Source organism: Xyrauchen texanus, chromosome 37 (genome assembly GCF_025860055.1).
Source record: "Xyrauchen texanus isolate HMW12.3.18 chromosome 37, RBS_HiC_50CHRs, whole genome shotgun sequence".
Classification (NCBI taxonomy): Eukaryota; Metazoa; Chordata; class Actinopteri; order Cypriniformes; family Catostomidae; genus Xyrauchen; species Xyrauchen texanus.
Window position 1 is genome coordinate 27,092,954 of NC_068312.1, and position 27,906 is coordinate 27,120,859.

General features: G+C 37.4%; 1 protein-coding gene across 1 annotated transcript; it reads left to right on the top strand.

The window, feature by feature from the left end:
• Positions 1-1,839: 1,839 nt before the first annotated feature.
• On the top strand, positions 1,840-27,824 carry LOC127630808 (unconventional myosin-If-like). Its single transcript, XM_052108603.1, has 28 exons — positions 1,840-2,154; positions 8,634-8,765; positions 9,611-9,700; positions 9,816-9,910; positions 11,808-11,895; positions 12,131-12,220; positions 12,364-12,495; positions 14,000-14,134; positions 14,651-14,783; positions 15,271-15,467; positions 15,553-15,633; positions 16,276-16,362; positions 16,478-16,564; positions 16,693-16,860; positions 17,248-17,333; positions 18,339-18,420; positions 18,541-18,647; positions 18,782-18,880; positions 19,225-19,369; positions 20,092-20,206; positions 20,511-20,680; positions 20,832-20,977; positions 23,367-23,513; positions 23,704-23,852; positions 23,950-24,009; positions 25,301-25,514; positions 25,603-25,775; positions 26,599-27,824. The coding sequence occupies exons 1-28, from the start codon at positions 2,152-2,154 to the stop codon at positions 26,673-26,675; spliced, it is 3,288 nt and encodes a 1,095-aa protein (XP_051964563.1). The 5' UTR covers positions 1,840-2,151; the 3' UTR covers positions 26,676-27,824.
• The last annotated feature ends 82 nt before the right edge of the window (positions 27,825-27,906 follow it).

Genomic DNA, 27,906 nt, shown 5'->3' on the forward strand with positions numbered 1-27,906 from the left:
GCCTTGGTCACTAGCAGATTAGCAGCTAATTCCCTCTCTGATGACTCCATATAATCGATCTGTTTCTCAGCATCCGCCACTCTTGTAACCACCCGATCGTTCGACATATAACAGCAAGCTCCTCCAAGTCTGCAATGACCTTCGTCCGCATTGCCAACATGATCATCAATTGTTGCTGAATTTCTTTCACCTCACTGGCCAAATTGACTCCCGGGATTTCGGCCAGCTGTTCAGTGGCTTCAGCTTGTGCACGTAAGTATATTTTAATGTCTCTAGAGCCCAAGGATTTTGAATTCTTTGACATATTGTCTTCCTAGAACAGTTAAGAATCAGGGTGTATTGATTCTCACCGATTTATGACACAAAAAGTATTAAAACTAGCAAGGTGCGCAGAGCTTGCCGTTCACACATCCAAACTTTGCATGGCGTCACCTGTATTTTCTTTTTTTAACTGTTGAGTGAGATGTTACGGTTGTTATGAACTGTACATAAACTGGTAACACTTTAAATTAAGGTTCCATTCGTTAACATTAGTAAATGCATTAGGAATCATGAACAAACAATGAACAATATGTTTTACAGCATTTATTCACTATATGTTTAACTATATGTTAGTTAATAAAAAATACAGTTGTTCATTGTTAGTTCATGTTAGTTCATAGTGAATTAACTAATATTAACAAATAAGATATTTTCATATGGTGAAATTAACATTAAACAAGGTAAAGAAATGCTGTTAAAGTATTGTTCATTGTTAGTTCATGTTAGCTAATGTTGTTATTTTGTTATGTTTTATTGTAATGAGTTAGATGTGTCACAGAAACTGTCACATCCGCCCCTTCATCACGATATATGGGTAATGTGTTAAAGTCTTCCCACATGGTGCATGTGAAAACCCCATATCTTATCGCAACCTGTAAAATATAAAATGAATATTATACTGTATATTAATTTATTGTATAGTTAGTTATTTCTATTATTTATATGAACTTGTCAAACTCAAACTATGTTCACGTTTATTAACCAATAATAAAAAAAATTATACTTTTGTTGCAATAAGATAGGGTGCCCAGAATGCAAAGTTGTCAGGGGGCCCAAAAATACTAACATAACCCCTGCACACTTAGAATGAATATTTAGGGGATTCACACCTCAGATTTAAATGTGGTTGTCACTCTTGAAGCTTTTTAGTGTTTAAGTGGCCTCAGACAGACAATCTGGTCTCAGTTTAGAACCCTTACCCTACCTAAGTCTGTAACAACAGTATGTTGTCTTTGTCAAGCCAACATAATAATACACCTGCGTAGTGATATTTGATATTTAAGAAGGTCAGTACCAGACCCCGTTCACACGAATAAATTTTTGTTTGAAAACGCATTGATGCATTGACGTTGATGCTTCTCATCCACACTGGAACAGCATTTTCGTCCACAGATAATGTTCTTCATTAATGCACTTACTTTGACAAATGATGACATTATGAAACTGAAAAAGCGTTTTTAAAATGAAAATTGATTAGTGTTGATGTAGCATCAGAAAACAGAAAATAGCCAGGGCAAGGGAGCCCTACTAGTCACCATGCAATGTAACAGCCCTGTACAGACAGCTAATGTTGCTTAAACACCCCTTTTTGAAAAAGTTCTAGAGTTAGTGAGTGTGTGTTCTGTTTTGGTGCTTGCTATATCAACTTTTATTTCACTAGTTTATTGTTGTCATCCATTTAACAGGTAGGGCTGCATCCTTGCACCTCTGTTCAGTTTAACGGCTGAACCTCAGACAGACTATTGGTCTATAATTAGAATGAATATCATGATCATTTAAGAGATTAGATAAAAAGATTAGATGGTGATAGATCTAGTGTTTTGAGCACTATTGTGGGGATATGTGCATGTGTACTCAGTGTAAAGAGAGAGACAGAGCTTGCAACTTCTCTTCTTTTATCACCTATAAGGTTGCAGGAGTTTGAGGAAGTGATCTATGCTCTCTGCTTGTCACAGTTTGCTTCCTTTCACTACAGTTTCTGCTCTTGTGCTATAGAGTCTGTTGGTCATGGCAGGGTGCTGAGAAACCCTTGGATTTTCAGACTTACTGTACTGATCGGGCCAAAGGACGAACCACTAAGGAAAGAGGAATACATTCAGCGCCGGAATAATGGTAAAGAAATCATTCAGCTCCTCACTTTTGCTCCTAGTTTAAATTGATCTCTTTGTCATACCATATATGAGAAATTGTATCAGTGACTGACCGTTAAATTAAGATTTCTTTCGGAGAGATTCCCGGGCATACACGAATAGCTGTTAGCAGAAATACATTTTCCAAAGCATACTCTGTAGACCACTGTGGTTGCTCAATGTGGATGTCAAAATCAATGTCTTTTAGAAATGTTCCTCCCTTCCAAAGGCAAAATGTTTAGGCAATTCATATACTGTTGGATGTGTGACAAAAATGTGAAAAAAATTAAATAAAATACAAATAAACAGCAGCCACACAGAATTGATAGTGAACTCAAGCAAATCCTTAAATGGAAACCATTGAACCTCATTCATGAATTCTTTAATCAATTTCACTTGCACATCGGTGACTTTCACATGTATATAGGCTAAGTCCATTTGTGAATAGTTAAGGATGGCTGCTGTCAAACTCTGTCCAAGCGTTCCTTTTGCTTTGGCGATACTAGAGGTATATTGAGATTAGAGCAAGGCAGCTAGGCAACTGAAAGATGTTCGGAACTAAGCTGGTGCTCTGAAGGAAGTGAGCGTTTGACTTTGTCTAGCTAAAGGAGCATTTTTCACAACAGCGCCCAGAGGTGGAGGGGGAAGTGTGTCACAGGGGACTTGCGGTTCCTGTCTCAGCACTTCCCCACCACATTTTCAGCTTTCTGGAACCCATATCTCAATCTGTTGTAAAAGAACAGCTTCAGCAGGTCCAATGTTGACAGCCCTGCTGAAAAGACCAGAACAGCATATCTTTCTGTTAACCAGCTGATTAGTGGATGGTCAAATGAGGTGCTAGTGAGGAGGAGGGTTTCAGAGAGAAAAATCTTGTTGTTTAACAGCTTAGGCAAAAAAAAACAACAAAAAAAAAAACAATACAGGTTCATTGCAAGTTATGCTCAATCGACAGCATTTATGGTATAATGTTGATTACCACAAAAATGTATTTGGACTAAAAAAAAAAAAATAAACAAACTGGGATACTAGGGGGAGTCACGTGATGCCATGCGAGGTCTGCGCACTTTGCTAGTTTTAAAACTTTGCTAGTTTTAATAAACTGGTGAGATTCGATATACTCTGAAATTCACTGAGGTGGTTACAAGAGTGGGGGATGTTGAAAAACAGATCGATAATCTGGAGTCATCGGAGAAGGAATTATCTGCTAATCTGCTAGCGACCATGGTGGATTTGGAGCGTCTCTGGGAGAAGTTGGAGGACTTAGAGAATCGTTGCCGGCGGAATAACATTCGTTACGTCAGAATTCCTGAGGGCAAAGGACAGGATATGCTTCCGAATTTGCTCAACATAGCAGGCCATAAACTGGAAATCGAACGAGCTCACTGGGTTCCAGCTCGGCGATCCGCAGAGGGAGACAGGCCCGATCAATTCTGGCCAAATTTCTGAGACCATCCAACAAAGATCTCGTGTTACACGAGGCGAGGAATAAAGGAAGGCTTTCTTGGAAACTGAGCGCCTTTTTGTTTCTTTTTGTGCTAAATCCACCTCGTGGCTGGAGTTTGTTTTGTGAAGTAACACTCCTTCGGGATAGTGTTGTGGATGAATCTACACATTCTTTGTGCTTATGCCTCCTATTGGTTGGTGTTTTTTTGTGGAATATTTCTTGTAAGTTATTGGAGTGAATAGGTCTTTTGTTGCACTCATGTAGCAGCCGAATGGGCCAGCTCACTGAACATTCGTTTGACTGACCAAGGAAACTGAGCGCCCCCTTTTTTTGTGCTGGTTCCGCCTAGCGGCTGGAGTTTGTTTTGTGGAGGAACACACCTTCAGGACAGTTATGTGTATGAATCTACATGTTCTTTGTGTTTATCCCACCTATTGGCTGGAGTTTGTTTTATAGACTATCTTCTGTTGTGTAATTCTGTCTCACAAAATTTTTATAGAACAACAGACTTGAGCAATCCAACGGCAAAGTTGGCGTTGCGGCTCTCGTAGGCGTACATGGACTGTTTGAGTTTAGAGGGATGGACGCCAGTTGGTGTTGTTGTGAGCTGGGTTAATGAGCACGTTTTTCTTTTTTCTGTTTGTTTAGTTTGGCACTTAAAGCGGTTCTTAGGGGTTGTATCATACAGTATGCCTCATTCACAAATAAATCCAAAGCACGAAAACCCTTGGAGTTGGAAGGGAATATTAAAAGTGCCGAGGCAGAGCTGAAGCGCCGAATGTCGTAGGATGGCCTTAGAGAATTGGCCCAGTTGAAATACAGATATAATACTATTTTGTCACAGAACGACAGTCATACTTTGAGTCGGGAGACAAAGCAGGGAAGATTTTTGGCTAGATATAAAAGCAGAGATAGTCTTTTTCTACCATTCCTTCAGTGAAATCTGCCGGTGGTGAAATATTTACCTCAGTCATTGATATTAATAATTCTTTTAAAGAATTATATATTGATCTCTATAGTTCCACGTCTTCGTTTACTAATGAAGATTTTAGAAACTTTGTGGAACCACTAGCAAACTCTTGATTCTGAGATAACCTTGAAGGAGCTTGACGAGGTAATTAAGGTCATCTGAAAAGCCAATATCAGATGGCTTTGCCGCTAAATCTTTTTAGATCTTGTTACAGAACTGGCTCCACTTTTGTTAGAAATTTATACGGAATCATTAAAGAATGGAAAGCTTCCGCCAACCATGACACGAGCCTGGATCAGTCTGATTCTTAAAAAGTACAATGATCCAAGCGAGTGTAAGAGTTAATGTACAATTACCCCGATCCAGCCAGACGTTAAAATATTGTCAAAAAAATTTTGGCTAACCTATTAAGTAAAGTTATTAATTTATCTCTTATATATATATATATATATATATATATATATATATATATATATATATATATATATATATATATACAGTAGATCAGGTGGGGTTTATACTGGGCCGCAGCTCTTCTGGTAACATTAAGCGTTTCATCAATATTATGTGGTCATGGCGAATGATCAGACTCTAGTCACTGCCATCACACTTGATGCCGAAAAGGCATTTGATATGGTAGAATGGGATTATATTTTTAAGATTTTGGAAATATACGGTTACAGGAATACCTTTATTGGATGGATTAAGTTACTTTATAGACACCCGGTAGCGGCAATACAAATAAATTGATTCATTTCAGATTATTTTACTCTGGATGGGGCACCGGCAGGGTTGCCCTATTTACCCATTATTGTTCTGTCTTGCCCTGGAACATTAGCAGCCATGAAGATGATTTTCCAGTGGTGGTGGCGGGAGATGAGGCGCATAAGCTTTTACTTTACGCAGATGATATATTTTTTTTTTCATCTCCGACCCCACTAGATATATGCCTTGCCTCCACAGAATTATTCATTCCTTTTCTAATTCTCAGGATACAGAGTTAATTGGTCTAAATCCGAAGCTTTGTCTCTGACAGCGTACTGCCCAGTAACGGCTTTTCAGCCATGCGCTTTTCAGCAGCCTAAACAGGGCATTACAAATTTTGGCATTTTATTCCCAGCAAATTTGAGTGACTAAGTTCATTTTGACCCCTTAATAAAAAGGTTTTTGAGCGATGTGGGCTTCATTACATTTATCTATGATTGGGAAGGTTAATGTTATTAAAATTAATTGTATTCCAAAATGCAACTACCTGCTACAATCGCTCCCTGTAGATGTCCCCCTCTCTTATTTCAAGCTATTTAATGGCATAGCGAAGTCCTTCATTTGGAATGGTAAATGTCCCAGATTACATTTCAATAAGTTACATAGGCCGATTGACAATGTTGGGCTAGGCCTACCCAAGATTTAGTTTTATTATTATGCATTCAGTCTTAGAAATTTGGCTTGTGGACCCCCTCTAGATTGTATAGGCTTGGTCTTAAAGACACACACACCAGCTGGCAATGCCAATCAGAAGATGGGGACACAACCCATGTTTTTTGGTGGTGTGTTCAGATGTATTGGACACTCAATTTTCATTTTGCCCTAGACTCTGAGGTCATTAATATAGGGGTGTGGCAGGGCGGAGTGAGGGGCCGGGTCGTGATCATACACACCCGGTCCCTTATCAGGCTAATTAAGCCTCTGAGAGGGATAAAGGAGGAGGCGAGAACCGGCTTGACGATATAAATAATATTTTAATGAGAAACTTAAAAGACACAAACACACACGACAGACATGTCCGTAAACGATCTCTCTCTTGTCGCACCACCGTCTGCTATCGGCCTTTATCCCTCTCCGAGGTTTAATTATCCTGATAAGGGACCGGGTATGTATGATCACGACCCAACCCCGCCCTCCGCCCTGCCACAATGGGATAGACATATAAAAAGTTGGGTCCATATTTTATTTTGTTTATTTATTTTGTGAATGGAATCAATAATAATTGTTAATTACAAAAAAAATAAATAAATCTGGGATACTGTGAGGCGCTTACAATGGAAGTTAATGGGGCCAATCCATAAACATTAAAATACTCATAGTTTAAGAAGTAGAGCTACAAGACATAAACAATATGCTTACAATCTTTTAAGATTTTAGAGTAATAAAACCGCTTACAAACCTTTTCCGTGTAACTGATATTGATATACAACAAATTTTCTGTACAACATTGTTGCCATGATGATGTAACACTGTAAACCCTGTAATCCCACAAAAACGATGTTTTAAACTTTACTGCTCAAATAAAACAGCCACTTTCATAAAATTATACGCTTCACATTTCTGTCTTTAAACCCTCTAAAAATGGCCCCATTCACTTCCATTTTAAGTGCCACACTACTTTTTGCAAATTACTTATTGTGGTAATCAACATTAATTAACTTGTATTGAAATATTCTTTTAAATTTTAGATAAAGAGTGAGTACTCTAGCTGATCGGCTAATAGATTATATGCTCATAGGACTCGCACAATATCAGGTGTTGGGAGGTTTCATAATGCATAAAAAGGCTCAAACTGTAAAATAGTGAGATTGCAAGCTTCTGGGTGTTCTGTGGTAAGCTTCATGCACTCTGTCATTAAATAAGACATTTACCTCATCGCAAATGTAAGTGCAGTGTAACATATTAATTGAGGACAGAGGCAAATCAGGTGCATATCTGGACAGCTTAGTGCTCGAATTACATAATTTCCTTTTTTCTTACTTTATAAGAACGCATCAGCTGTATCCTTAATTTCTGAATGACTCAAGATGCTTTGATGCCAGTTTTGCATTAGCCAGTTTTGGAATGTGAGGGACTTTTAAATAAGGACTGCACCATTTCCACTTCCAAAGAAAAACATTTGTGTCATCATTCCAAAATTGGTCACCATTCAAATGTAATTTCAATACACTGAACAAAAATTGCTACATGCCATGAAGGTAAAGCGGATTACATTGTCTGAGTGTGGGATTGTGTGCAGAGAGCTTTGCAGTTGTTGCAAAGATAACGTTTTTCAAATGGTTCACACATTTGAAGTCACACTTTATTCATTTTCTAATTTTATGGAGTGTTTGTTATGTTTGATGATTGTGATAAGTAAGCCATGGTCGAAGTAATACATCAAAATGTGACAAACATGGCCTATGCTGGCTGCTGCTTGGTAACTATCTGTGGTTCCCTGCTCTAATACCCTCATGCAAAAACTACGTAAAGTAGAACTTAAAAATGTAATTTCTTTCATGTAACATGGACAACATTTGCATCAGAACTATTATTAACATTGCTAAAAGCTTTGTGGAAATTGCATGATGTTTTTGTGAACTTTACGTTAATTAAGTGATTTTAAATCGCATTAAACACATTTCAGTTCAGCTTTTATCTCGTCTCCTCTATCTGCTGTTACCTTTGGTTAACTTTGGTGGTAAATACTGTAGAAACAGGGAAGGCTGAAAGAGGAACTGGATGCTGTAAGTCTTTTTTATATATACCTTTAAGTCTTTAAACTCTCTGATGTCTTTTGATTGCTTTTTGTGATATTGAGATAGCAGAGCTCTCACAAGACTGACACCATTAAAGCTGAAGCGTGCAATTATTTAGATGTTAATATATTTTCATGCATTCAGCTAAAAATGCAATGGCAACTAAGAGCATGTAAACTTTCTGTAGTGCTTTCAAAACAATAGTCTGTTTGTTTGAATATCCCAACCAGCCTGACTCCGCAAAATTGGTGGGAGTTTGGGGTGGGATTATCTGTTTGTGCAACCAATGGAAGATGGGGCAGTGTTCGGGAATATTGTTTGAAAACAATCTTAATTTTTTTAACTACATTGGTGATGCTAGTGGCTCAGAAATTAAACACTTCAGCTTGAAGGTACCAAATATGTTCTCATCTAAACTATCTTCTGTTCTCCCATCCTGTCTCTCTATCTGTCTACAGTATCTCTATCAAAGATTCAAGTAGCTTTATTGGCATGATACAAAAAAAGTTCTTCATTGCCAGTCTATCTCTATCATCTTCCTTCAGGACAGTAAGTACCACTGGCAGAGCCAAAATGTCAAGCAGAGTGGTGTTGATGACATGGTGCTTCTCTCCAAGATCACTGAAGAGGCAATTGTGGAAAATCTCAAGAAAAGATACTTGGATGACTACATTTTTGTATCCTTTTAAACCCCTTCAATGTCCTAGAGATCATCCCACTCAAATGAGTGGATCAACACACTACACTAAAATGATTAGTTTGCATGTTTTTTGTTTTGTTTTATTTTCAGTTTTATTGTATGTTTTTGTTTTGTTTTGCTCTTTTTGTTTCATTTAGTTTTTTGTTTCATTTCATTTCATTTTTTGTTTTGTTTTTTATGCTTAGAAGGTGGATCAGACGATTACTCTTCCTCTTGTTTACCAGTGACACAACACGTAGCACACACTCACTTCCTTATTTCACATAATGCTTAGCAGCGACTGTATTTGTTGTTATTTTGTGATACATAAAAACTTTCAGGAGCCCAAAATGAGATTTGCAGAAAAACAGCAATTGATCATCAATGTCGTTTAATAGGGGTGTAAAGATGCATCAATCTGACAATGACAATTTAATATCACTGCAGATATTCTATATTAATGTCTACATTTTGTGAATTCAAAGGCTGTTGTATTTATATTTTATTTCTATACTAATATTTCAATATTTGTATTCCTTACTGTGTAAGGTGTCCCTCCAGTTACATTTGTCCTCAACATATTTTTGAAAATAATTATAAATGGTACAAAAAAAATAAAGGTTTCAGATTTTGTATTTTCAAAACCTTGTATTACCAAATTTCAGATTTAGTAAAGAATCATAATCTAAATGAATCACAGTCAGAGCTCTTGCAATACTTAACACCCCTAACATTTCACAGTGTGAATCTCTTTGAACTCAAATTAATCAATAGTAAATTGCATTATGTGTTGTGAATTAAACTGAAATGGATAGTTCATATGATCTTAACTGTGTTCCAAAGACTTATATTGGGTCCGTCCTGATATCTGTGAATCCATTTAAACAGATGCCTTACTTCACTGACCAGGAAATTGAGCTATATCAGGGAGCTGTAGGTCAAATACTTACTGTCAATAAATCAAAATTCAGCAAATTCATCATGCATCTAATATGATTGTACTGTATGGTCATGTCAGACTAACATATGTCTTTCTCTCTTTCTTAAGGCCCAGTATGAGAATCCACCACACATTTATGCTCTGACTGATAACATGTACAGAAACATGATGATTGACAGTGAAAATCAGTGTGTCATTATCAGGTTTGTTCAATCAGTTGTGCGATAGACCTTTTTCATGGAATGTGAGGAAGCATTTCCTTCTTATTTAGCATCGTAAATCTCGCAAACTTTTTGGCTACTATATTAGCCATTTTCTTTTTATATTAGTTTAAATTTATAACATAATACTTTGTGTTATATTACCCTAAAATTACTTTTAAAAATGAATTACCACAGCTGCAAGGGAGTTTCTTATACAGCTGCTAAGAGAGTGACAGAACATTTTGCATCTTCTCCCATTTTACTGTCTCAATCCACCACTCTCTATATTTTCCTCTTCTGGAAAGTCATTGAAAATTTTTTTGTTTGCTGTTGGAGCAAATGGGAAAGTGAAAATAATATTTGCTGTGGTCTCCCATTCCCAGCTGTTGAAGTTCACCCTGCAGTCTTTTACTTCCACGTTCTAAAACCTGGCTGGTGAAAAAGGTCTATTGTGATACTTGCCACCATGTTTCAGCAACTTACATATGCATCAAAAGGATATTATGTTCTTCCTTTAAATTGTCACCATCAAACCCACTCTCACTTTCACAGGCATGCCACTCCTCTTCAAACAACCCAGGCACTTCTTTCATTATAGAGAGAATATCAGGGAAGTCACATGACTCGTGTCAGGTTTAATCTTCAGAAAAGTCCTTTTGCTTTTATGCTGCCCCATTTTCAAATAAAACTCTATCTGAAAAAACTTCAGTTTTGAAAGAGACCTTGACTAGTTTAGTCTGTGAACTTTCATTTTCAAACACTTTCAGGATGATTAGATTGTTGGGCAACAGCAACACACTGAATTTTATGCCATCACAGTCTCTCTGCAAATATTTTACAATATCATTAAAGGGATTGTTCTCCCACAGATGAAAATTCTGTCATCATTTACTCACCCTTATGTTGGTCCAAACCTCCAGACTTTCTTACTACCATGGAACACAAAAGGAGATGTTTGGGAGAATGTTAGCCTCAGTCACCATTCACTTCCACAACACTGCTTTTCCATTCACTGAAAGTGATTGATGGCTAAGGCTAACATTCTCCTTAACATCTCCTTTTGTGTTCCAAAGAGGGAAATAAGCCACGTGGGTTTGGAGCAAACTGAGGGTGATTAAATAATGACAGAATTCTGACACTGTCTTCTGTCCCTTTTTCACTGTTGGCAGCTCCTTCCCCCCTTTTGTGTCACACCCACAACAGGCTTCATAGCAACAGCAGTGGTCACCATTCTTTGTATAGCTTCCTTCCTAATTTGCAGATGGCTCTGACTGATGGCTAAAGAAGATCTTCATTCTTGTTGTATTGCTCTCAATGGCAGTGACAGAAACCAAAGGCAGGTGCCTCGCTGCCCGGTCAGTCAATGACTTAACAGACAGCGTTTTTATGTAAAGGTACCTCATAAGTGTGTCATTTGTGCACCACTAGTGTCACCAAATTGGATTGCAAAAATAACAACTGTTTCCCAAACCTCCCACATTTTCCATTGGTCATACAAACAGACCTGGTATTAAGATGCTTCTCGGGTGATCTGATCACATGTGGTCAGGTGAGACACTGGTGTCGCCCCAAACCCAAGCCATTTGTTAAGCAGCTTTGCAGCACTTTTGAGGTTTCAGACACAGCAAATGACATGAGAATGGCCATGTAGGCATTTTTATTCTTCGCAGTTTGGTTTATCAGGGCTGTCATTTCTATGAAGCGGCATTTAAAAAAGAATGAGGGTTTTAATGCCATTACCACAACTTCCTGTGTTAGTGATGCTACCTTTTAAACCTATGATCGTGTATATACTGTATGTGTAAGAATATGGCATGTGTTTGAATGTAAGATCAAAGTTTAAGTTGTTGAATCAAGGACATTTGCACATTTGCAATGTGTGTGTGTGTGTTTCCAGTGGAGAAAGTGGTGCTGGAAAGACAGTAGCTGCCAAGTACATTATGGGCTACATCTCCAAAGTATCAGGAGGAGGATCCAAAGTACAGGTAACAACTGTACTCTAAACATTTCTATCCATTTAACCTCTACATTATCCATCCATCCATCCGTCTGTCTGTCTGTCTGTCTGTCTGTCTGTCTGTCTATCTATCTATCTTTTTAGTGTATTTAGATGAGCTCAAATATTTTTTTGTGTCTCATTATCATAGATATTAGATAGACTCTGGAGTGAAGGTTTTTAATAAGGAGATCTTTTTGTTGTGTTGTTGTTTTGTTTGACAGCATGTGAAGGACATTATCCTGCAATCAAACCCTCTGCTTGAAGCATTTGGGAATGCAAAGACGGTCCGCAACAACAATTCAAGTCGTTTTGTACGTTCCTCAGTCTACATATATTCAACTCAGTTTATTGCACATAATGTTATATTTGAACCCTCTTTATGGCGTCACATTATGAATCTATAATATCCAAACCAGTGTTCTTTTACTGTGAGTAATGCTGGTTTGATTGACAGGGTAAATACTTTGAGATCCAGTTCAGTCGAGGTGGAGAACCAGACGGAGGGAAGATCTCCAACTTCCTACTGGAAAAATCACGAGTCATGAGCCAGAATGAAAATGAAAGGAACTTTCACATCTTCTACCAGGTAGGAGGGGGTAATGAGCCAGAAATAAAGCATGCTCTTTGTGAAATGCTTGTTTCCTTTTTTCGTTTTATTCTCAACTCTTTTCTAATTATAGGAAACAAATTTTGTTTTGTGTTATTATATAAGGTGTTGTTTGAAATATTATAAATGATCTCTTCCTTGAGTGAGCCACTCACTAAAATATATATTTTCCAATACAAGTTTGCTGAAATCAAGTTTTGTTTTTCAGAGCTGCATCAGAAAAAACAAAAACAAAGTAGTGTATAAAATAAGATGACAGTCATTTCAGTCTGATGTCATGAAATTTACATGAACATGATGATGGGTTCATCTCAATCAGCTCCGTAGTTCAGTAGTCAGTGCATTTTTAGAGCTGTCTCAATCGCAAAATCGTTCCAGTGCACTAAAACGTTCGCTCCATAAAACATCCCATAATGCACGTAAAAAGCAGGGAGCATCGTTATTCGCTATGTCCCCTTACTGTCATGTCTTCTGAAGTCTCAAGTCATTAGATGACGAGCACAAAAGTAAAACTATGAAGTCTAAGTCTTATTTTCTCTTTAAAAGAGATATTGTTTGTAATGTCTTTCATTCATAATTACTAAGTGAAACAATCTGAAACAGTTGTTTTGGTGCCTCTAGTGATCATTTCTTCTGGAAACTGCAGAGAATTGTACCTGGAGACACGTACAACAAGTTTCGCAAAAATGTACACTGGTTGACAAAAGTTTGGAACAATGTACAGATTTTGCTGTTTCGAAGGAAATTGGTACTATAATTCACCAAAGTGGCATTCAACTGATCACAAAGTATAGTCAGGACATTACTGATGTGAAAGGAATTTTTTTTATCAAATCTAGGCAGGCCCCATTTCCAGCAACCATCACTCCAACACTTTATCCTTGCGTAATCAAATTGCTACTCAGGGCTGCTTCACTTATGAGAAGAATTGCAAAGAAAAAGACCCTTTTGAAACAGCAAAACAAAAAGAAAAGGTTAGAGAGGGTAAAGGAACACAGACATTGGACAACAGATAATTGGTAATGAGTATTATGGATCTTAAACACATTGAGCTTTTGTGAGATCAGCTAGACTGTAAGGTGTGTGAGAAGTGCCCGACAAGACATCCACATCTATGGCAAGTGCTACAGGAAGTGTGGGGTGAATATGGGGAGTGGGAGTATCTGGACAAACTGACAGCTAGAATGCCAAGGATCTGCAAAGCTGTCATTGCTGCACGTGGAGGATTTTTTGTTCAAATAATTTTTCACGTTATTAATGTCCTGACTATACATTGTGATCAGTTGAATGCCACTTTGGTGAATAAAAGTACCAATTTCTTCCCATAAGAAAAATCTGTACATTATTACAAACGTTTGGTCACCAGTGTATATAGAGTCATATATACATATGACCAGGTTGCTCATTTAGATTGAACAAATTACTGATGATACTGTTGGGGTTCAAGAATAGATAATGAAAGAACTGTCACTCTTTTTTTTAGCTAATAGAGGGAGGCTCACCTCAGCAGAAAGAAGAATTGGGGGTTATAACCCCAGATTACTACTACTACCTGAACCAGTCTGGCATTTACAAGGTGGATGGAACTAATGACAGCAAGGACTTCCAGGAAACTATGGTATACATTATTGTTGTTGTTGTTGTTGTTGTTGTTGTTTTTATGTGTTCTATGATAATGCCATATTATGTGTTTTGGTACAGGTTGCATGGTAACTGATCTTTCTATACCTCCTATACCTATACTGCTAAATCAACTTTTCTCTCTGGTCTGGTCTGGTCTGGTCTTGTCTCTGAATCAAACCTATACAGATAATTCTGAACAGTTTGGATGTGGCAGCTGCTGTCTTTCCCTGACTCAGTCAGACCTCTGTTTTGGTCTGGTCTCCAAATCAAACCAAACTGTATTGAACTGAATAATTGAGGGCAGATTCTGACTCATTCAGACATCAGATCTGGTGTGGTGTGGTCTGACCTTGTTTTTGAATCAAACCAAACCGATCCAAATAATTCAGAATAGTTAGGATGTGGTTGCTGCCATCTTGCACTCACTCATTCAGTTTGTCAGTTTCTGCCACTCAAGCAGCTCAAGCATGACCTTCAAGTTGATGATTAGAATTGATGGATTTGTCCACAGGAAGCCATGCGGGTGATCGGCATACCAGAGACATGTCAGAGGCAGGTGCTGCAGATTGTAGCAGGCATCTTACATCTGGGCAACATTGGTTTCATTGAGGCGGGAAACTACTGTCAGGTGGAAAGCACAGACTGTAAGTCATATGCACACATGGTAAACAATTTTGCTGTTCGGAAATCAGTTGGACTCTGGGTGAAACAAAATAATTAATGAATTGTTAATAGCTCAGAAATCAACCAAAAATCATGTAATGCACACCTTAAAATCAATATATTTTCTTAGGTTATTAGTTCTTTGTAGTTTGTCTCCACATATTGATTCGGATTCAGCCCAAAGAGACAATTAGTATCTCGATGGGAAGAGGGTGGTTTTCCATGATTGGTCTCCATAATTGGCCATTTTCCCCCCACCACCACGCAAACATTGTTCATCGTAAACACATCATATACCGCAAAATAATGGTAACTGATTATTTCTGATTATTGGAGATAAGTGTTCTGTTACACTCATTATTGATACTGCATTTCATTGGCTCTGTACCTGTATTTTGCACAATGAAAATAAATTTGAATCTAATCTAATCTAATCTATTGACGTCCTCTATCCTGCTTTCTTCCCAGTATTAGCATTTCCTGCATTCTTGCTGGGCATCGATCAGAGACGTCTACAGGAGAAACTCACCAGCAGGAAAATGGATTCCAAATGGGGTGGCAAGTCTGAATCTATCGACGTGACTCTGAACAGGGACCAAGCATGCTACACGCGAGATGCTCTCTCCAAAGCTCTCTACACTCGCGTCTTTGACTACCTTGTGGAGGTTAGGGAACATTACACAAATATAAACACACAGCAGTAATCTTCTGTAGTAAAAGTTATTTAATTTGTTTCCCTGTCATGAACAGGCAATTAACAAAGCCATGCAGAAACCTGTTGTAGAGCTCAGCATCGGAGTTCTGGATATTTATGGATTTGAGATTTTCCAGGTACATTTCTACCCCTGGTTTTGTCAATTCATTGTTTGCTTTGCAGTTTTTTGTAATCTAATGAGAATTCAAAACTTCCAATCAAATCATGCAGGATGAAATATTTGAAATTGTCACTAATTATAAATATTTATTACACAGCTCTCTGAAATACTTAATTCTGATATTCAATTGCAGCATTCTGTAGTAATATTGTTGTATATTGACCGCTAAACTGTATAGGTGACCATGGTGACAATTTTCCTACATAGCTGTGCTAGTTTTCTTGTTTTAATTTGCACCCATTTTTTTTCTCAGGTAATAAAATAATTTAAGCTCAATATTCATGTCCATTGATGTATTTATGTGGAATGTTGCCTTATAATAAGCAATAAGCAACTGTAATAAGCAGCATAAATGTATGTAAGCATAAACATACACTGAGCTGGTTATTACAACAAAATAAATCCTGACAGGGTGATCAGGACATAGATGTGAAGCAGCATATATGTGAATGATTATTATTGTACAAATGTCTTCATTGAATGTTTGAATCATGTGTAAATGTCATTCAATCACATTATATAAATGCATTTTTGTATATTTTTATGATTCATTATTATATTATTTTATCAATCTCTCTCTCTCTCTCATTCTTTTCAGAGAAATGGTTTTGAGCAGTTCTGCATTAACTTTGTGAATGAAAAGTTGCAGCAGATATTCATTGAGCTGACACTCAAAGCCGAACAGGTATACAAATATCATCACAATAACCTTCTATTTTTGTGTGCATGAGACCAGCCAGAGCTTGTGTTTGTAATGTTAAGTCTTGGTAAAACCTCCCATTATTCTTTACCTCATACAGGAAGAGTATGTACATGAGGGCATCAAATGGACACCCATAGAATACTTTAACAACAAAGTTGTGTGTGACTTAATAGAAAATAAACTGGTAAGTTTGCAGAGAGGCTTTGCATATTAAAAGTCTTCCTCAATATTTCGCAGTAGAATATATTTATTACTCTCTTGTTATGAAATCAGCTCTGTTATTAAGTTAACATTATTCTCTCTCGAACCCAGAATCCCCCAGGCATTATGAGTGTTCTGGATGATGTCTGTGCCACCATGCATGCCACGGGTGAAGGTGCTGATTTGACCTTGCTTCAGAAACTACAAGCTGCTGTGGGGATACATGATCACTTCAACAACTGGAACTCTGGTTTCGTTATTCACCATTATGCTGGCAAGGTGTGTATCAAGACTCATGGATTCATACTGGCAAAAATGTACGTGACTTTTGTTTTGTTTGTAAAGGAGTTATTGCACATTGATTCAAATTGTATTATTATTTCAAATTTTAACTAAGTGACTAAGTGTTAAAATGTCTTAACCTTTGGCAGTTGGATCAAATTAAGTAAAGTAGGAGATGTTAAAACCTGAACATAAAACTGGACTGATTTCTTTTTTTTTTAAATGTATAATTTTTTTTTAATATATTAATTTGATACATAGGAAATTAAAAGTAAACATATTATATACTGCAGTATGCATAGTATGGTAGTATGGTATGCCGAACTTAGCCAATGTATCAGGGATCAGTCTCGATGGACTTTTATCTTTTCTTCTCTGATTCAGGTGTCATATGATATCTGCGGATTCTGTGAGAGAAACAGAGATGTGCTTTTCCCTGATCTAATAGAACTAATGCAAAGCAGCGAATAGTAAGTGTAATTTCTCTCTTTGTCTCTCTCGTTTTAAAGGGATAGTTCACCCAAAAATGAAAATTCTCTCATCATGTATGCACCCTCATGCCATCCCAGATGTGTATGACTTTCTTTCTTCAGCAGAACACAAACAAAGATTTTTAGAAGTATATATATCTGTATAGTGAATGGTGATCAGACCTTCGTAGCTCAAAAAGCATATAAAGGAAACATAAAAGTAATCCATACGACTCCAGTGGTTAAATCCACGTCTTCAGAAGCCATATAATAGGTGTGGGTGAGAAACAGATTTAAGTTATTTCTTTTAAGTCCTTTATTTACTATAGATCTACACATTATTTTGGGCATATCGCCACATACTGGGCAGGGAGGATAAATTATAGTAAAAAGGACTTCAAATATTGACGTCTTTCACCTACACCTATCATTATCACTTCAGAAGATGTGGATTTGAACACTGTATGGATTACTTTTATGCTGCCTTCAAAGTTTGTTTTTTACTCTAAATCTCCACTTTCACTTTTACATCTGAAAGTCACACGTGGTGCCTATCTAGTTTCACTTTCACATCTGAAAGTAAAAGTTGAAGTGGAGATTCAGACTAAAAAAGGACTTAAATGTTGTTCTGTTTCTCACCCACACCTATTATATTGCTTCTAAAGATATGGATTTAAACACTGGAGTCATATGGATTACTTTTATGATTCCTTTGTGTGATTTGTGGAGCTTCAAAGGTCTGATCACCATTCTCTTGCATTGTATGGACCTACAGAGCTGAGATATTCTTCTAAAAATCTTTGTTTGCATTCTGCTGAAAAAATAAAGTCATACACATCTGGGATGAAAAGAGTGTGAGGAAATAATGACAGAATTGTTATTTTTGGGTGAACTATCACTTTAAGCCTGACTGTTCACCTCATGGAAAGTAACATATTTCACTGCCCTTAACCTAAATCACAATTGTCCAAACATTCAAAAATATTTATCTCTCTGGCACTGCAGTGACTTCATCCAAAGTCTCTTCCCAGAAAACCTCAACACGGATAAGAAAAGTAGACCAACCACAGCTAGCTCAAAGATCAAAGTAAGACCAAATGTCCTTAATAAACTCTAATTACACCTGATGGTCAGCATCAAAGTCACAGTTGCTTTCTTTGAAGTTCAATTAAAGATATAATGGAATCACTGACTGTCTGGTCCACAGAAGCAAGCCAACGAACTGGTTAGTACACTGATGAAGTGCACACCACACTATATCCGCTGCATCAAACCCAATGAAACCAAAAGGCCCAAAGATTGGGAGGAGAGCAGGTGAGTTGTTCAGCTGTGACCTACCTGAAAGTTATGTTTGCAGACCCAAGACATTCTGCAAAGACAATTTAAACAAACTCATAGAATGTGCTATCAGTAAATTTAACTCTCACTTTGATGGTCATGTCCCCCAGAATGAAACATCAAGTGGAATATCTGGGCTTGAGGGAGAATATTAGGGTACGACGTGCTGGCTTTGCTTATCGTAGAATCTTCCAGAAGTTTTTACAGAGGTGAGAAAAGAGGAAAGCATATGTTTGGTCATAAATTATAAACGAAAAAAGTGTATTATTGAAGTATCTTGTAGGTCTTGTATGAGTTTGTATGTATAGTACGTCCTATCTCTGGGGTTGTCTAGTCACATCTGCTTCAAGTGAATTAACCTCTGATGTCAGAGCTTAAATAAATTAGTCTCAAGTGTTTAATCAGAGCTGATATCTCAGAAGTGTTAATCTCAGTGGAGATACGTATCCCAGGTGTGACATCTCACTTGTGCAAATTTTAGAGGTGATTTCTCAGGAGATCTTATCTCAGGACTGGTATCTCAGGTAACTTATTCGCAGGTGTGTTGTGCTAGGTATGCCATCCTGACAGCAGAGACATGGCCAATTTGGCGGGGTGCGGAACAGCAGGGCGTTTTGCACCTCTTGCGGTCTGTAAACATGGACACAGATCAGTACCAAATGGGCCGCACCAAAGTCTTCGTCAAGAATCCAGAGTCGGTGAGGTTCAGAAATCTTTTAAAATCTCTGAACAAAACCCCTCAAATTCATGAGAATTTCATGAGGACACCTATTTTGGCCTCTCTGACAGAACTGATAACAGTACATACAGTAACAGTACATTGTCAAATTGGCTTAAACTTTACATAGACCAGTGATTAGTTATTCAGTGATTTTATCACACTAAAATTATGTTAACACACATATAATTGACATATTGTGGCTATACTTTTGAAACGTTTGTGGATTATTCCCATTCACTTCCATTGTAAGTGCCTCACTGGAACCAAGATTTTTGCTTTTTTTTATGGTAATCACTATGAAGCTACAAATAATGTCGACAGAGCTTTACTTGTATTGACCCTGGAATATTACTTTAAGCCATTCCAAACCCATATGAGTTTCTTCTTTTCTTTGTAGAACACAAAAGGCGTTGAAAGGCAAAATGTTAGTCTTAGTCACCATTGACTTTCAATGCATATTTTTTCCATACAATGAAAGTGAATGGTGACTAAAGATGGTGACAGAGGCAACCAGTCCCTAACATCTGCCTTTGTGTTCTAAGAAAGAATGAGACACTTATGGGTTTGGAACAACGTGTCGGTGAGTAAAGGATAAAATAATTTTTATTTGAACTATGCTTTTAAATAAGTTCCTCAAATCTTGACTTTCCCTGAAACAACAGAGCCTTTCATTTTAACTCCTGTTTCTGCAAACTGTAGCTATTTTTGCTGGAGGAGATGCGAGAGAGGAAGTTTGACACATTTGCCAGAACCATTCAGAAGGCATGGAGGAAATACATCGCTAAGAAGAAATATGAACAAATGCGAGAGGAGGGTGGGTGTATTGAAATGAGAAAAATGACTAAGAGTGATATTTTTTAACTTGGACGTACAGTGACATACTTACACCACAGAAACACAACATTACATGGGACTACACAAAAAGTACAAAAACGTACCATGGCATTAGCATATTTGATGGACATTTACCAATGGTATTATTTAGTAAGAATGAAGTACCATGTAAATACAACAGTAAAAAATAGTCCTGCTCAATGTCATACGGTCCAAAATGGCTTTAGGTGTGAACGGCCCCTTATTCTGTCTCTTTTGTCTTTGTCTGCCTTTCTCATATTCAGCCTCTGATATACTGTATAACTCTAAAGAGCGTCGTAGAAATAGCATAAACAGAAATTTTGTTGGAGATTATCTGGGCATGGAAGAGAGGCCTGAACTCCGGCAGTTCCTGGCGAAGAGGGAGCGGGTTGATTTTGCAGACTCTGTCAACAAGTTTGACCGCAGATTTAAGGTAAGTAATTTACAAGCAAGAATCAGACTGAAAGGAAGTCAGGCAAAGCATGACAAGGTCTGTGCTGTCATACAATCAGCATGGTTCAACAAAAATGCATTCAATTGTTACACAAAGTGTTGTCATGTCACTATATATTTGTTTTCTTTAGTCAATAAAGAGGGATATAATACTGACACCAAAGTCCATTTACCTTATCGGTCGGGAGAAGGTAAAGAAGGGACCAGAGAAGGGACAGATAAAGGAAGTTCTGAAAAGAAAGCTGGACATCAGCAATGTTCGTTCAGTCTCTTTGAGGTGAGTAGCTGCCTTACATTGTATATTGTTAAAAATATCAACTGAAAATGTGCTGACACCACACAAACCCCATATGTTTGTTTTAGAAATACACGTGTTTGGTTTGGTTGTGATCTGTTGTGTGGCATGCTGTATGCCATCTTAAACTATTTTACACAGCATTTCACCAATTATTTTATAATTGTATCCAGTATTCATGCAGATTTGATGACCTTATTTGTATTTTTTATATATTTATACTTAAAAATGTATTTCTTACACCACAAAACCGTTTGAAATGACAGAAAAAAGGTGATTTAAATGGGTGAAAACGTAAAATATTCACATTCTCATATATATTTATATAAATTTAAACCAAAATCTTAATAAAAAATTACTCATATGCCACATGGTATTCCGGATTTAGCTACAATCAGCTATTGAGCTATTTTGAAAATCATATAATTAATCATTGCAGTATTTAGATGAAAATCTGCACTTTGGGTCTGAGCAAATGTGGTGAGCAGAAACGCTTATGAGGAAGTTTTGCAGGGTCAAACTGTTTGCAAACTGCAGATAGGAAATTAACAAACAGGAAATGAGTTAATTCATATGGTGGCTCTTTATTTTCTGCCTTATATATCAGGTGATCTGAAAAGCTTTTGTAGTTGCTGTGTATATGTTTCTGCACGTGTGTGTGTGTGAGAGAGAGACAAAGTGGGAGTCTTTGAACAAGAAAAGGATGGTGACTGTCTGTTCCTCTAGTTAATTATTTATGATGCTATATCAAAGACATGCAAAGATCATGTGTAAGTCAATTAAGGAGATAACCTCTTCTATTCTTTGAGTTATCTCATCAGCCATGCCCTCTCCTCTCCTCCTGATCTGCCCAAAACTTTGGTGACTATTGTCCCACACTGTTTATGCTACACTCAAAAACTCTTTGGCTAAATCGATTCAATCATGATCAGTGGTAAAATACATTTAAAAAACGACCATGTATGCTCAACATAAATACTTAAATTGGAGGGAACCTAATGAAATTTAGTAAATCCAACTAAATTAGACATGTTAAATTAACTCAAATGAATCTCTTTCCATGATTAACTAGCATGTACAGTAAATGCCAGCATGGTAAATGCATGCTAATGTTTAACACTATGCTATGATTAGCTTAGAAATTGCTCAGTTAGTAACAGACCAGTCACACTTTGCACTCTATTCACTCTCATTCAAACGCATCCAAACGCGGGAGGCCATAAACGCAAGCGTTACGTTGCGTGCCAAATTTCAAGCTTGGTGAACACTGAACCGTGAATTTGTATGACGAGAAAACGCGTGACCAATAGAAGACTGAAACGTCACACCCTGGCCTCTTGGCTCAATACAAAGAATACACATTTTAAAGCTGCATGTTTTATTGCTGCAGGATGTTATTTAATATGATATTATTTGTTATTTGTGATGTATTATTTATTTACACCAGAAGCCCTCACTCGTGACATCATGTCCTGGAATGTCGCTTTGTACAAAAAACATTTGCGTATACTCAAAGCCTAATCTGACCACCCCTTGAGGCAATTTAAAGCATTCTCAACATGTACATGTCCTCAGGTTAAGCTCAAGCTTCACTCTTCACCATGATGGTAATCCACAAATCTCCAAAATATCTGAAAATCTTCTATATCTCAACACGACAAAATATGAAATGCTGCAAGTCTTCCCCTTTATATTCATCTTGCACAAAGACACATTGTATAACACTTTAATTTTTACATTTTCACTCATTATCGAGTGCCATAGAAAGCATCCTGGAATTAGAAATCCCCTTTCCAGTTTTTGTTATAACCAAACAAATATTTTTTATGTTCTCCCAACACAAATAGATTAAGTAAATTTTGAAAGCTCTGAAACAGCTCACTTAATTTAAGTTCACTTGGTTACATGCATTTTTTGAGCAATATGAACAAGTAAGGGTTCAGTAAAACTGATAATGGTGAAAGTTGTTGGTCATTCTTTGAGTGTAAGGACATGAATGATATTTAAAATGGTGTAGGTTATTTAGGAATGAAGTGTTATTACTTTTTTCTGCAATTGACCATTTTTGTCCAGCTGATAAAAAAAACAGGCCAAAAATCCAATAGATAAATTGACAGAGGACCAGTGAGGCACTTTTATTGTAAAGATGCGTTTGGAAAAATATGCATTGTCTAAACAAACCAATCGTACTGAACTGAACTGAATATCTAGGGACCAGAACATCAAATAGACTTCAGAATGGCCTCTATTGACTTCAGGAAAGTTCATTGTTAGACCAATTCCAAAATTGTGGCAGTAAGTTTTGCACGGTCAAGCACCACTCACTTTTTATTTTTTATAAAATAATGTCATTTTTCTTTATTACATCCAGCACAAGACAAGATGACTTCCTCATCCTACATGAGAATGAGTATGACAGTCTGCTGGAGTCCACTTTTAAGACAGAGTTCCTCAGTCTGCTGAGCAAGCGCTATGAAGAGCAGACCAGAAACAAACTTTCGCTGAGCTTCAGCGACAGGTGCAGATTTCTCTTTTAATCTCTCATCCCTAACATTACTCTCATTCCAGTGCAGTTCCACCATAGGACGTACAGTAAATTGAAAGTTTTTGTGCTTTGATTTTTTTATATTGGAATCATGGAATCAATGATCAACCAAATTTCATAATAAATCTAGTAGATTACAGATTAGTGGTAATGTTTTGTGCAGGCTGGAGTTCCGTGTGAAGAAGGAGGGGTGGGGAGGGGGCAGCACCCGCATGGTGGTATTCCAGAGGGGGCAGGCTGATGTAGCTGTGACCAAACCAGGAGGAAAAACACTTTCTGTCTCAATAGGAGATGGACTTCCAAAGACATCCAGTAAGTAACTGCTGGGGTGGAGGATGGATAGTCAACAATTGTACAAAAACTGTTCATTATTTGAACTACTGTATATTTTCTTGTTCACTTTCTCCAGAGCCAACCAGGAAGGGCATGCCACAGAGTCATGGAGGAAGAAGCCAGCCACAACAGAGAGGTATAAAAGGGTTTAATTTATTAAGTTAACAATTTCCCAATCATATGGCTACTGTGTCCTTGTTTTATATGCAAGTAAAACTTTACAGTCAACCAGAGTCATGGCAGATTCCTCAAAACAGCCATCAAAGTTCTGATTCTAAAAATAGACTTTTATTACAGAGTAACAAAACCTCTTCATCCAATAAAATCATCTTATGCCCCCCTAGTTTCTTCATCACTGTCTCCCTTCTAGCTGGTTATCCTAACCCAACTTGCTTCAGTAGTGGCAAAACCATAACTAGGTGAAAGGCTGTAATTCTCCATAGAGAAGTTAAGCTGCATTTTTTCATTGATTTGCACTTTGATTATTAAACTGAGTAAATGATAATTAAACCAATAAATGCATGATTAAAAATCTAACATATTGAATAACATTCATAATGCAGTTATTCATAGCACATTGATTACACATTTTCATTTTTAGATCATTGCATATTGCATACATATTAATTCAATTTTGAACTGAATGATTAAATAAAATATTCAGTCAAAATAAAGCCTGACAGGGCCCCGAAATGCAAGGGAAGGGATCTTGAATCACCCTGAAGGAGTTTATTTTGCGGGAACAATCACACTCTGTTTCGGACCGCAGAAAACATGCCCAGTCTGAAAACCACCTTACTCTTTGCTTTTAATATATATTGTGCCACCATATTAATATATTTCATTATAAAACTAAAACTTAATTAAAAAAAAGTTTTGGAAATTGATGATTTGGACCAAATAATAAAGAAAAGCAGCCAATAAATGCCCAACATAGATATGAACTTCTTCAATACTGTTTAAAAAGCATCCCAGCATGAAACCTCAAGAAGTTGTTTGAGAAAATGTCATGAGTTCATGTCTGCAAATTCTAGGCAAAGGGTGAATACATTGAAGATGTTAAAATATAACAATATATGATTAATATATATATATAATATATATATATATATATATAGAGAGAGAGAGAGAGAGAGAGAGAGAGAGAGAGAGAGAGAGTATAAGAATTACATTTCCTAAAAGATACAACATTTAACACTCATGTAAAAGGACCATAGATAGAATTAGGTGTGAATGGGGTGTGAGATTAAGTCAGTTTCGGTTTATTAGACTCATGAGCATCTTTGCTCAAATTCAAGTCTGCAGTACTGTGATCAAAGGCAGCTGCCCCACTAGAATGCACCCCAGATACACCCAGTGTAATCGGTATTATAAACACTGAGCCACATGTGACTCTGTAAAATTATCTTTTTCTTTGTTTCTCACAGGGGCCCATCAGAATGGTGCCGCACATTTCCCCCGGGCTAGTGCTCATCGGCAGCAGAGAGAAGCTACATACTCCCTTCCTGTGAATCAGAACCTTCCACCCAGCAATGTTCTTCATAAACTGGGATCCCAGAAGAATCAGCGAGGCTCCAGGCCAGCCCAGAATCAATCTGCAAACCTTGAATTCCTTAATGTACCTGATCAGGGCATGTCTGGGTGAGAGAGCTTCTGATAGTTGTAAAAACATCTCCAATCCAGATTTTTGCATAACAAGTCTAATACTGTTCAACTCTTTGTTTACCAGTATGCAGCGCAAAAGGAGCATCAGCCAGCGCCCTCCACCGGCCCCCTCAAGTCGAACCAGACCTCAGCCCCAACCGCAGGGCCCTCGTTGCAGAGCACTCTATCAATATGTGGGCCAAGATGTGGATGAAATTAGCTTTGATGTTAATGACATCCTAGACCTAATCAGTGAAGGTGAGACCTGTTAATAAGAGAAAATGATGTGGTTTAGCCAAGTAGGACATGACAATGGATCAACATCCTTTGTTGTTCCTGAAACAACATTTCTATTAAAAAAATCATGCACCTAACCCTAAGCTTTCCCTCTGAAGTGTCTTGATGAGCAGAGATTTCTATGGTCTGTTCTGTTGACGTATTTCCTACTGAAAAAAGTTTGGTGAATGGCTTGTGCCCTTTTTAAAAAGAAAATAGCCAATAGGCTTGGCAGGCTGCATCTCATGCCACAGCTGGTGTTCAGCAGGGGAAACTGAGAAGTGATCTCAATACTGAGTCTAACTGCTTTCCTACTAACTTGAGAAAAGAGTGATGATCTAAATTACCACGTTACTGCAGGCCGATAATCAGCCCACAAACCAACAGTGTATTGCAGTCTCTATTTACGATGAGGCTAGAGCTGTTGTGTCAAATGCAGATGAATTAGAAACAAGCAGTAAAAGATCATAATATATAAAAAAAAAAGAATACTTACTCATGCTGTACATCCAAGAAACATCTGAAAAAAACCTCTGTATTAAAAATATTAATTCACTTTTCTCAAATACAACTCCTGAGTTCCAATCAGAAGTGATCATCCCCATGCCCTACTCCCTCCAAAGACAATTACCCTCTACTGTGACAGCTTCAGAGGGCGGAAATGTGATAATAGTCATTCAGAACTCACTGTTAAAATGATTCTTATACTTATCCAGCCCTTCTCTAGTTATTTGATTACCAGGCAAGAACTCTGCTATTGCATTGTTGCTTTTAAGTCACTGATGTTTCTCTTGGTTTCCTATAGATCCATCTGGCTGGTGGCGAGGACGGATTCATGGGAAGGAGGGTCTCTTTCCTGGGAACTACGTTGAGAAAATCTGACCTCTCCAATTCAATGAATTTGGCAGTTTTGATGAACCTGTACTCTGACTTTTGACCACTAAACTCCACGCTTTCAAGGATTCTCTTAGGCTCTGGGAATTATACTCAATTCAAAGCCAGTGAGAGATCAGTGGCTTAAATCCAACATCACAGTTGTCAGGTACATTTTAGTGTATTGCAGAATTGTAAAACCAGAAGTGTTTTGAGCACTGTCTACAAATGACCACTAGATTGCGCTGTTGTGCAGTTTAAAAGATTTTTCGGAATAGGCTTTTGAAAACAGCAAAATTAGAAAATGAACAGAATAGCAGGTTATCACATTTCCTTTCTTTTTTTTTTTTTGTTTGTTTTTTTGTGGAGGGCGGGGGGAGACTTTTTCCCTTTTCTCCCCAATTTGGAATGCCCAAATCTCAATTGCCTCCACATTTGAGACTGTCAATCTGCGCATCTTTTCACTTGGCTTGTTGAGCGTGTTACCACGGAGACCTAGCGCGTGTGGAGGCTTCACGCTATTCTTTACGGCATCCACACACAAATCATCACGTGCCCCACCGCGAGCGAGAATCACATCTTTGCGACCACGAAGAGGTTAACCCAACATGCCTCTGCACACCCTAGCAACCGGGCCAGTTGGTTGCTTAGGAAGCCTGACTTTAGTCACTCAGCACGCCCTCGATTCATATTTCACGGTATTCATATTTGGGCAATGTTTTAACCTTTTATGTAATATTGTTTTCTCTTCTGTATAAAGTGTTTAATCAGAAATATGACACATTGATGTCTGTGTTACTAATAGTATTAAAGAGAGCTTTGTTTAAAAATATATCAACTTTATCCTATGTTATTTAAGTACTGTAGGTGAAAAAAATTGTTTTTTTAAATTTTATTGAAGAAATAATTTTATCCACAAAATATTGTGATTATACACTTATAAGCATGGAATATGTCAATTATAATGTGCCAAGCCTAGACTAGTCTTCTCTGATTAAGGTTTAATAAGACAAATGTAGATGATCTGGAGAGATTGTTCAGAGAACAATAAAACATCTACACCTGGAAATGTGTAGTTACTGCCTCAAGCAACTGATTATTGAGGCAGTGAGTTTGAACTTCAGTTTGCCTCTTGGCCATTAAACTGAGTGTTGTTCCTGAAACAAAGTTTGGAACTTATCCCAAATAACTTCATGGAAATATGTTTTGTAGTCTTTTCCTAACCCTTTACCTCACTTCT

Coding starts and splice junctions, on each gene's coding strand:
- LOC127630808 (XM_052108603.1), top strand. Junction 9,701..9,815: donor TTGAGCTATATCAGGGAGCT/GTAGGTCAAATA, acceptor CTCTTTCTTAAG/GCCCAGTATGAGAATCCACC. Junction 16,363..16,477: donor TGACACTCAAAGCCGAACAG/GTATACAAATAT, acceptor TACCTCATACAG/GAAGAGTATGTACATGAGGG.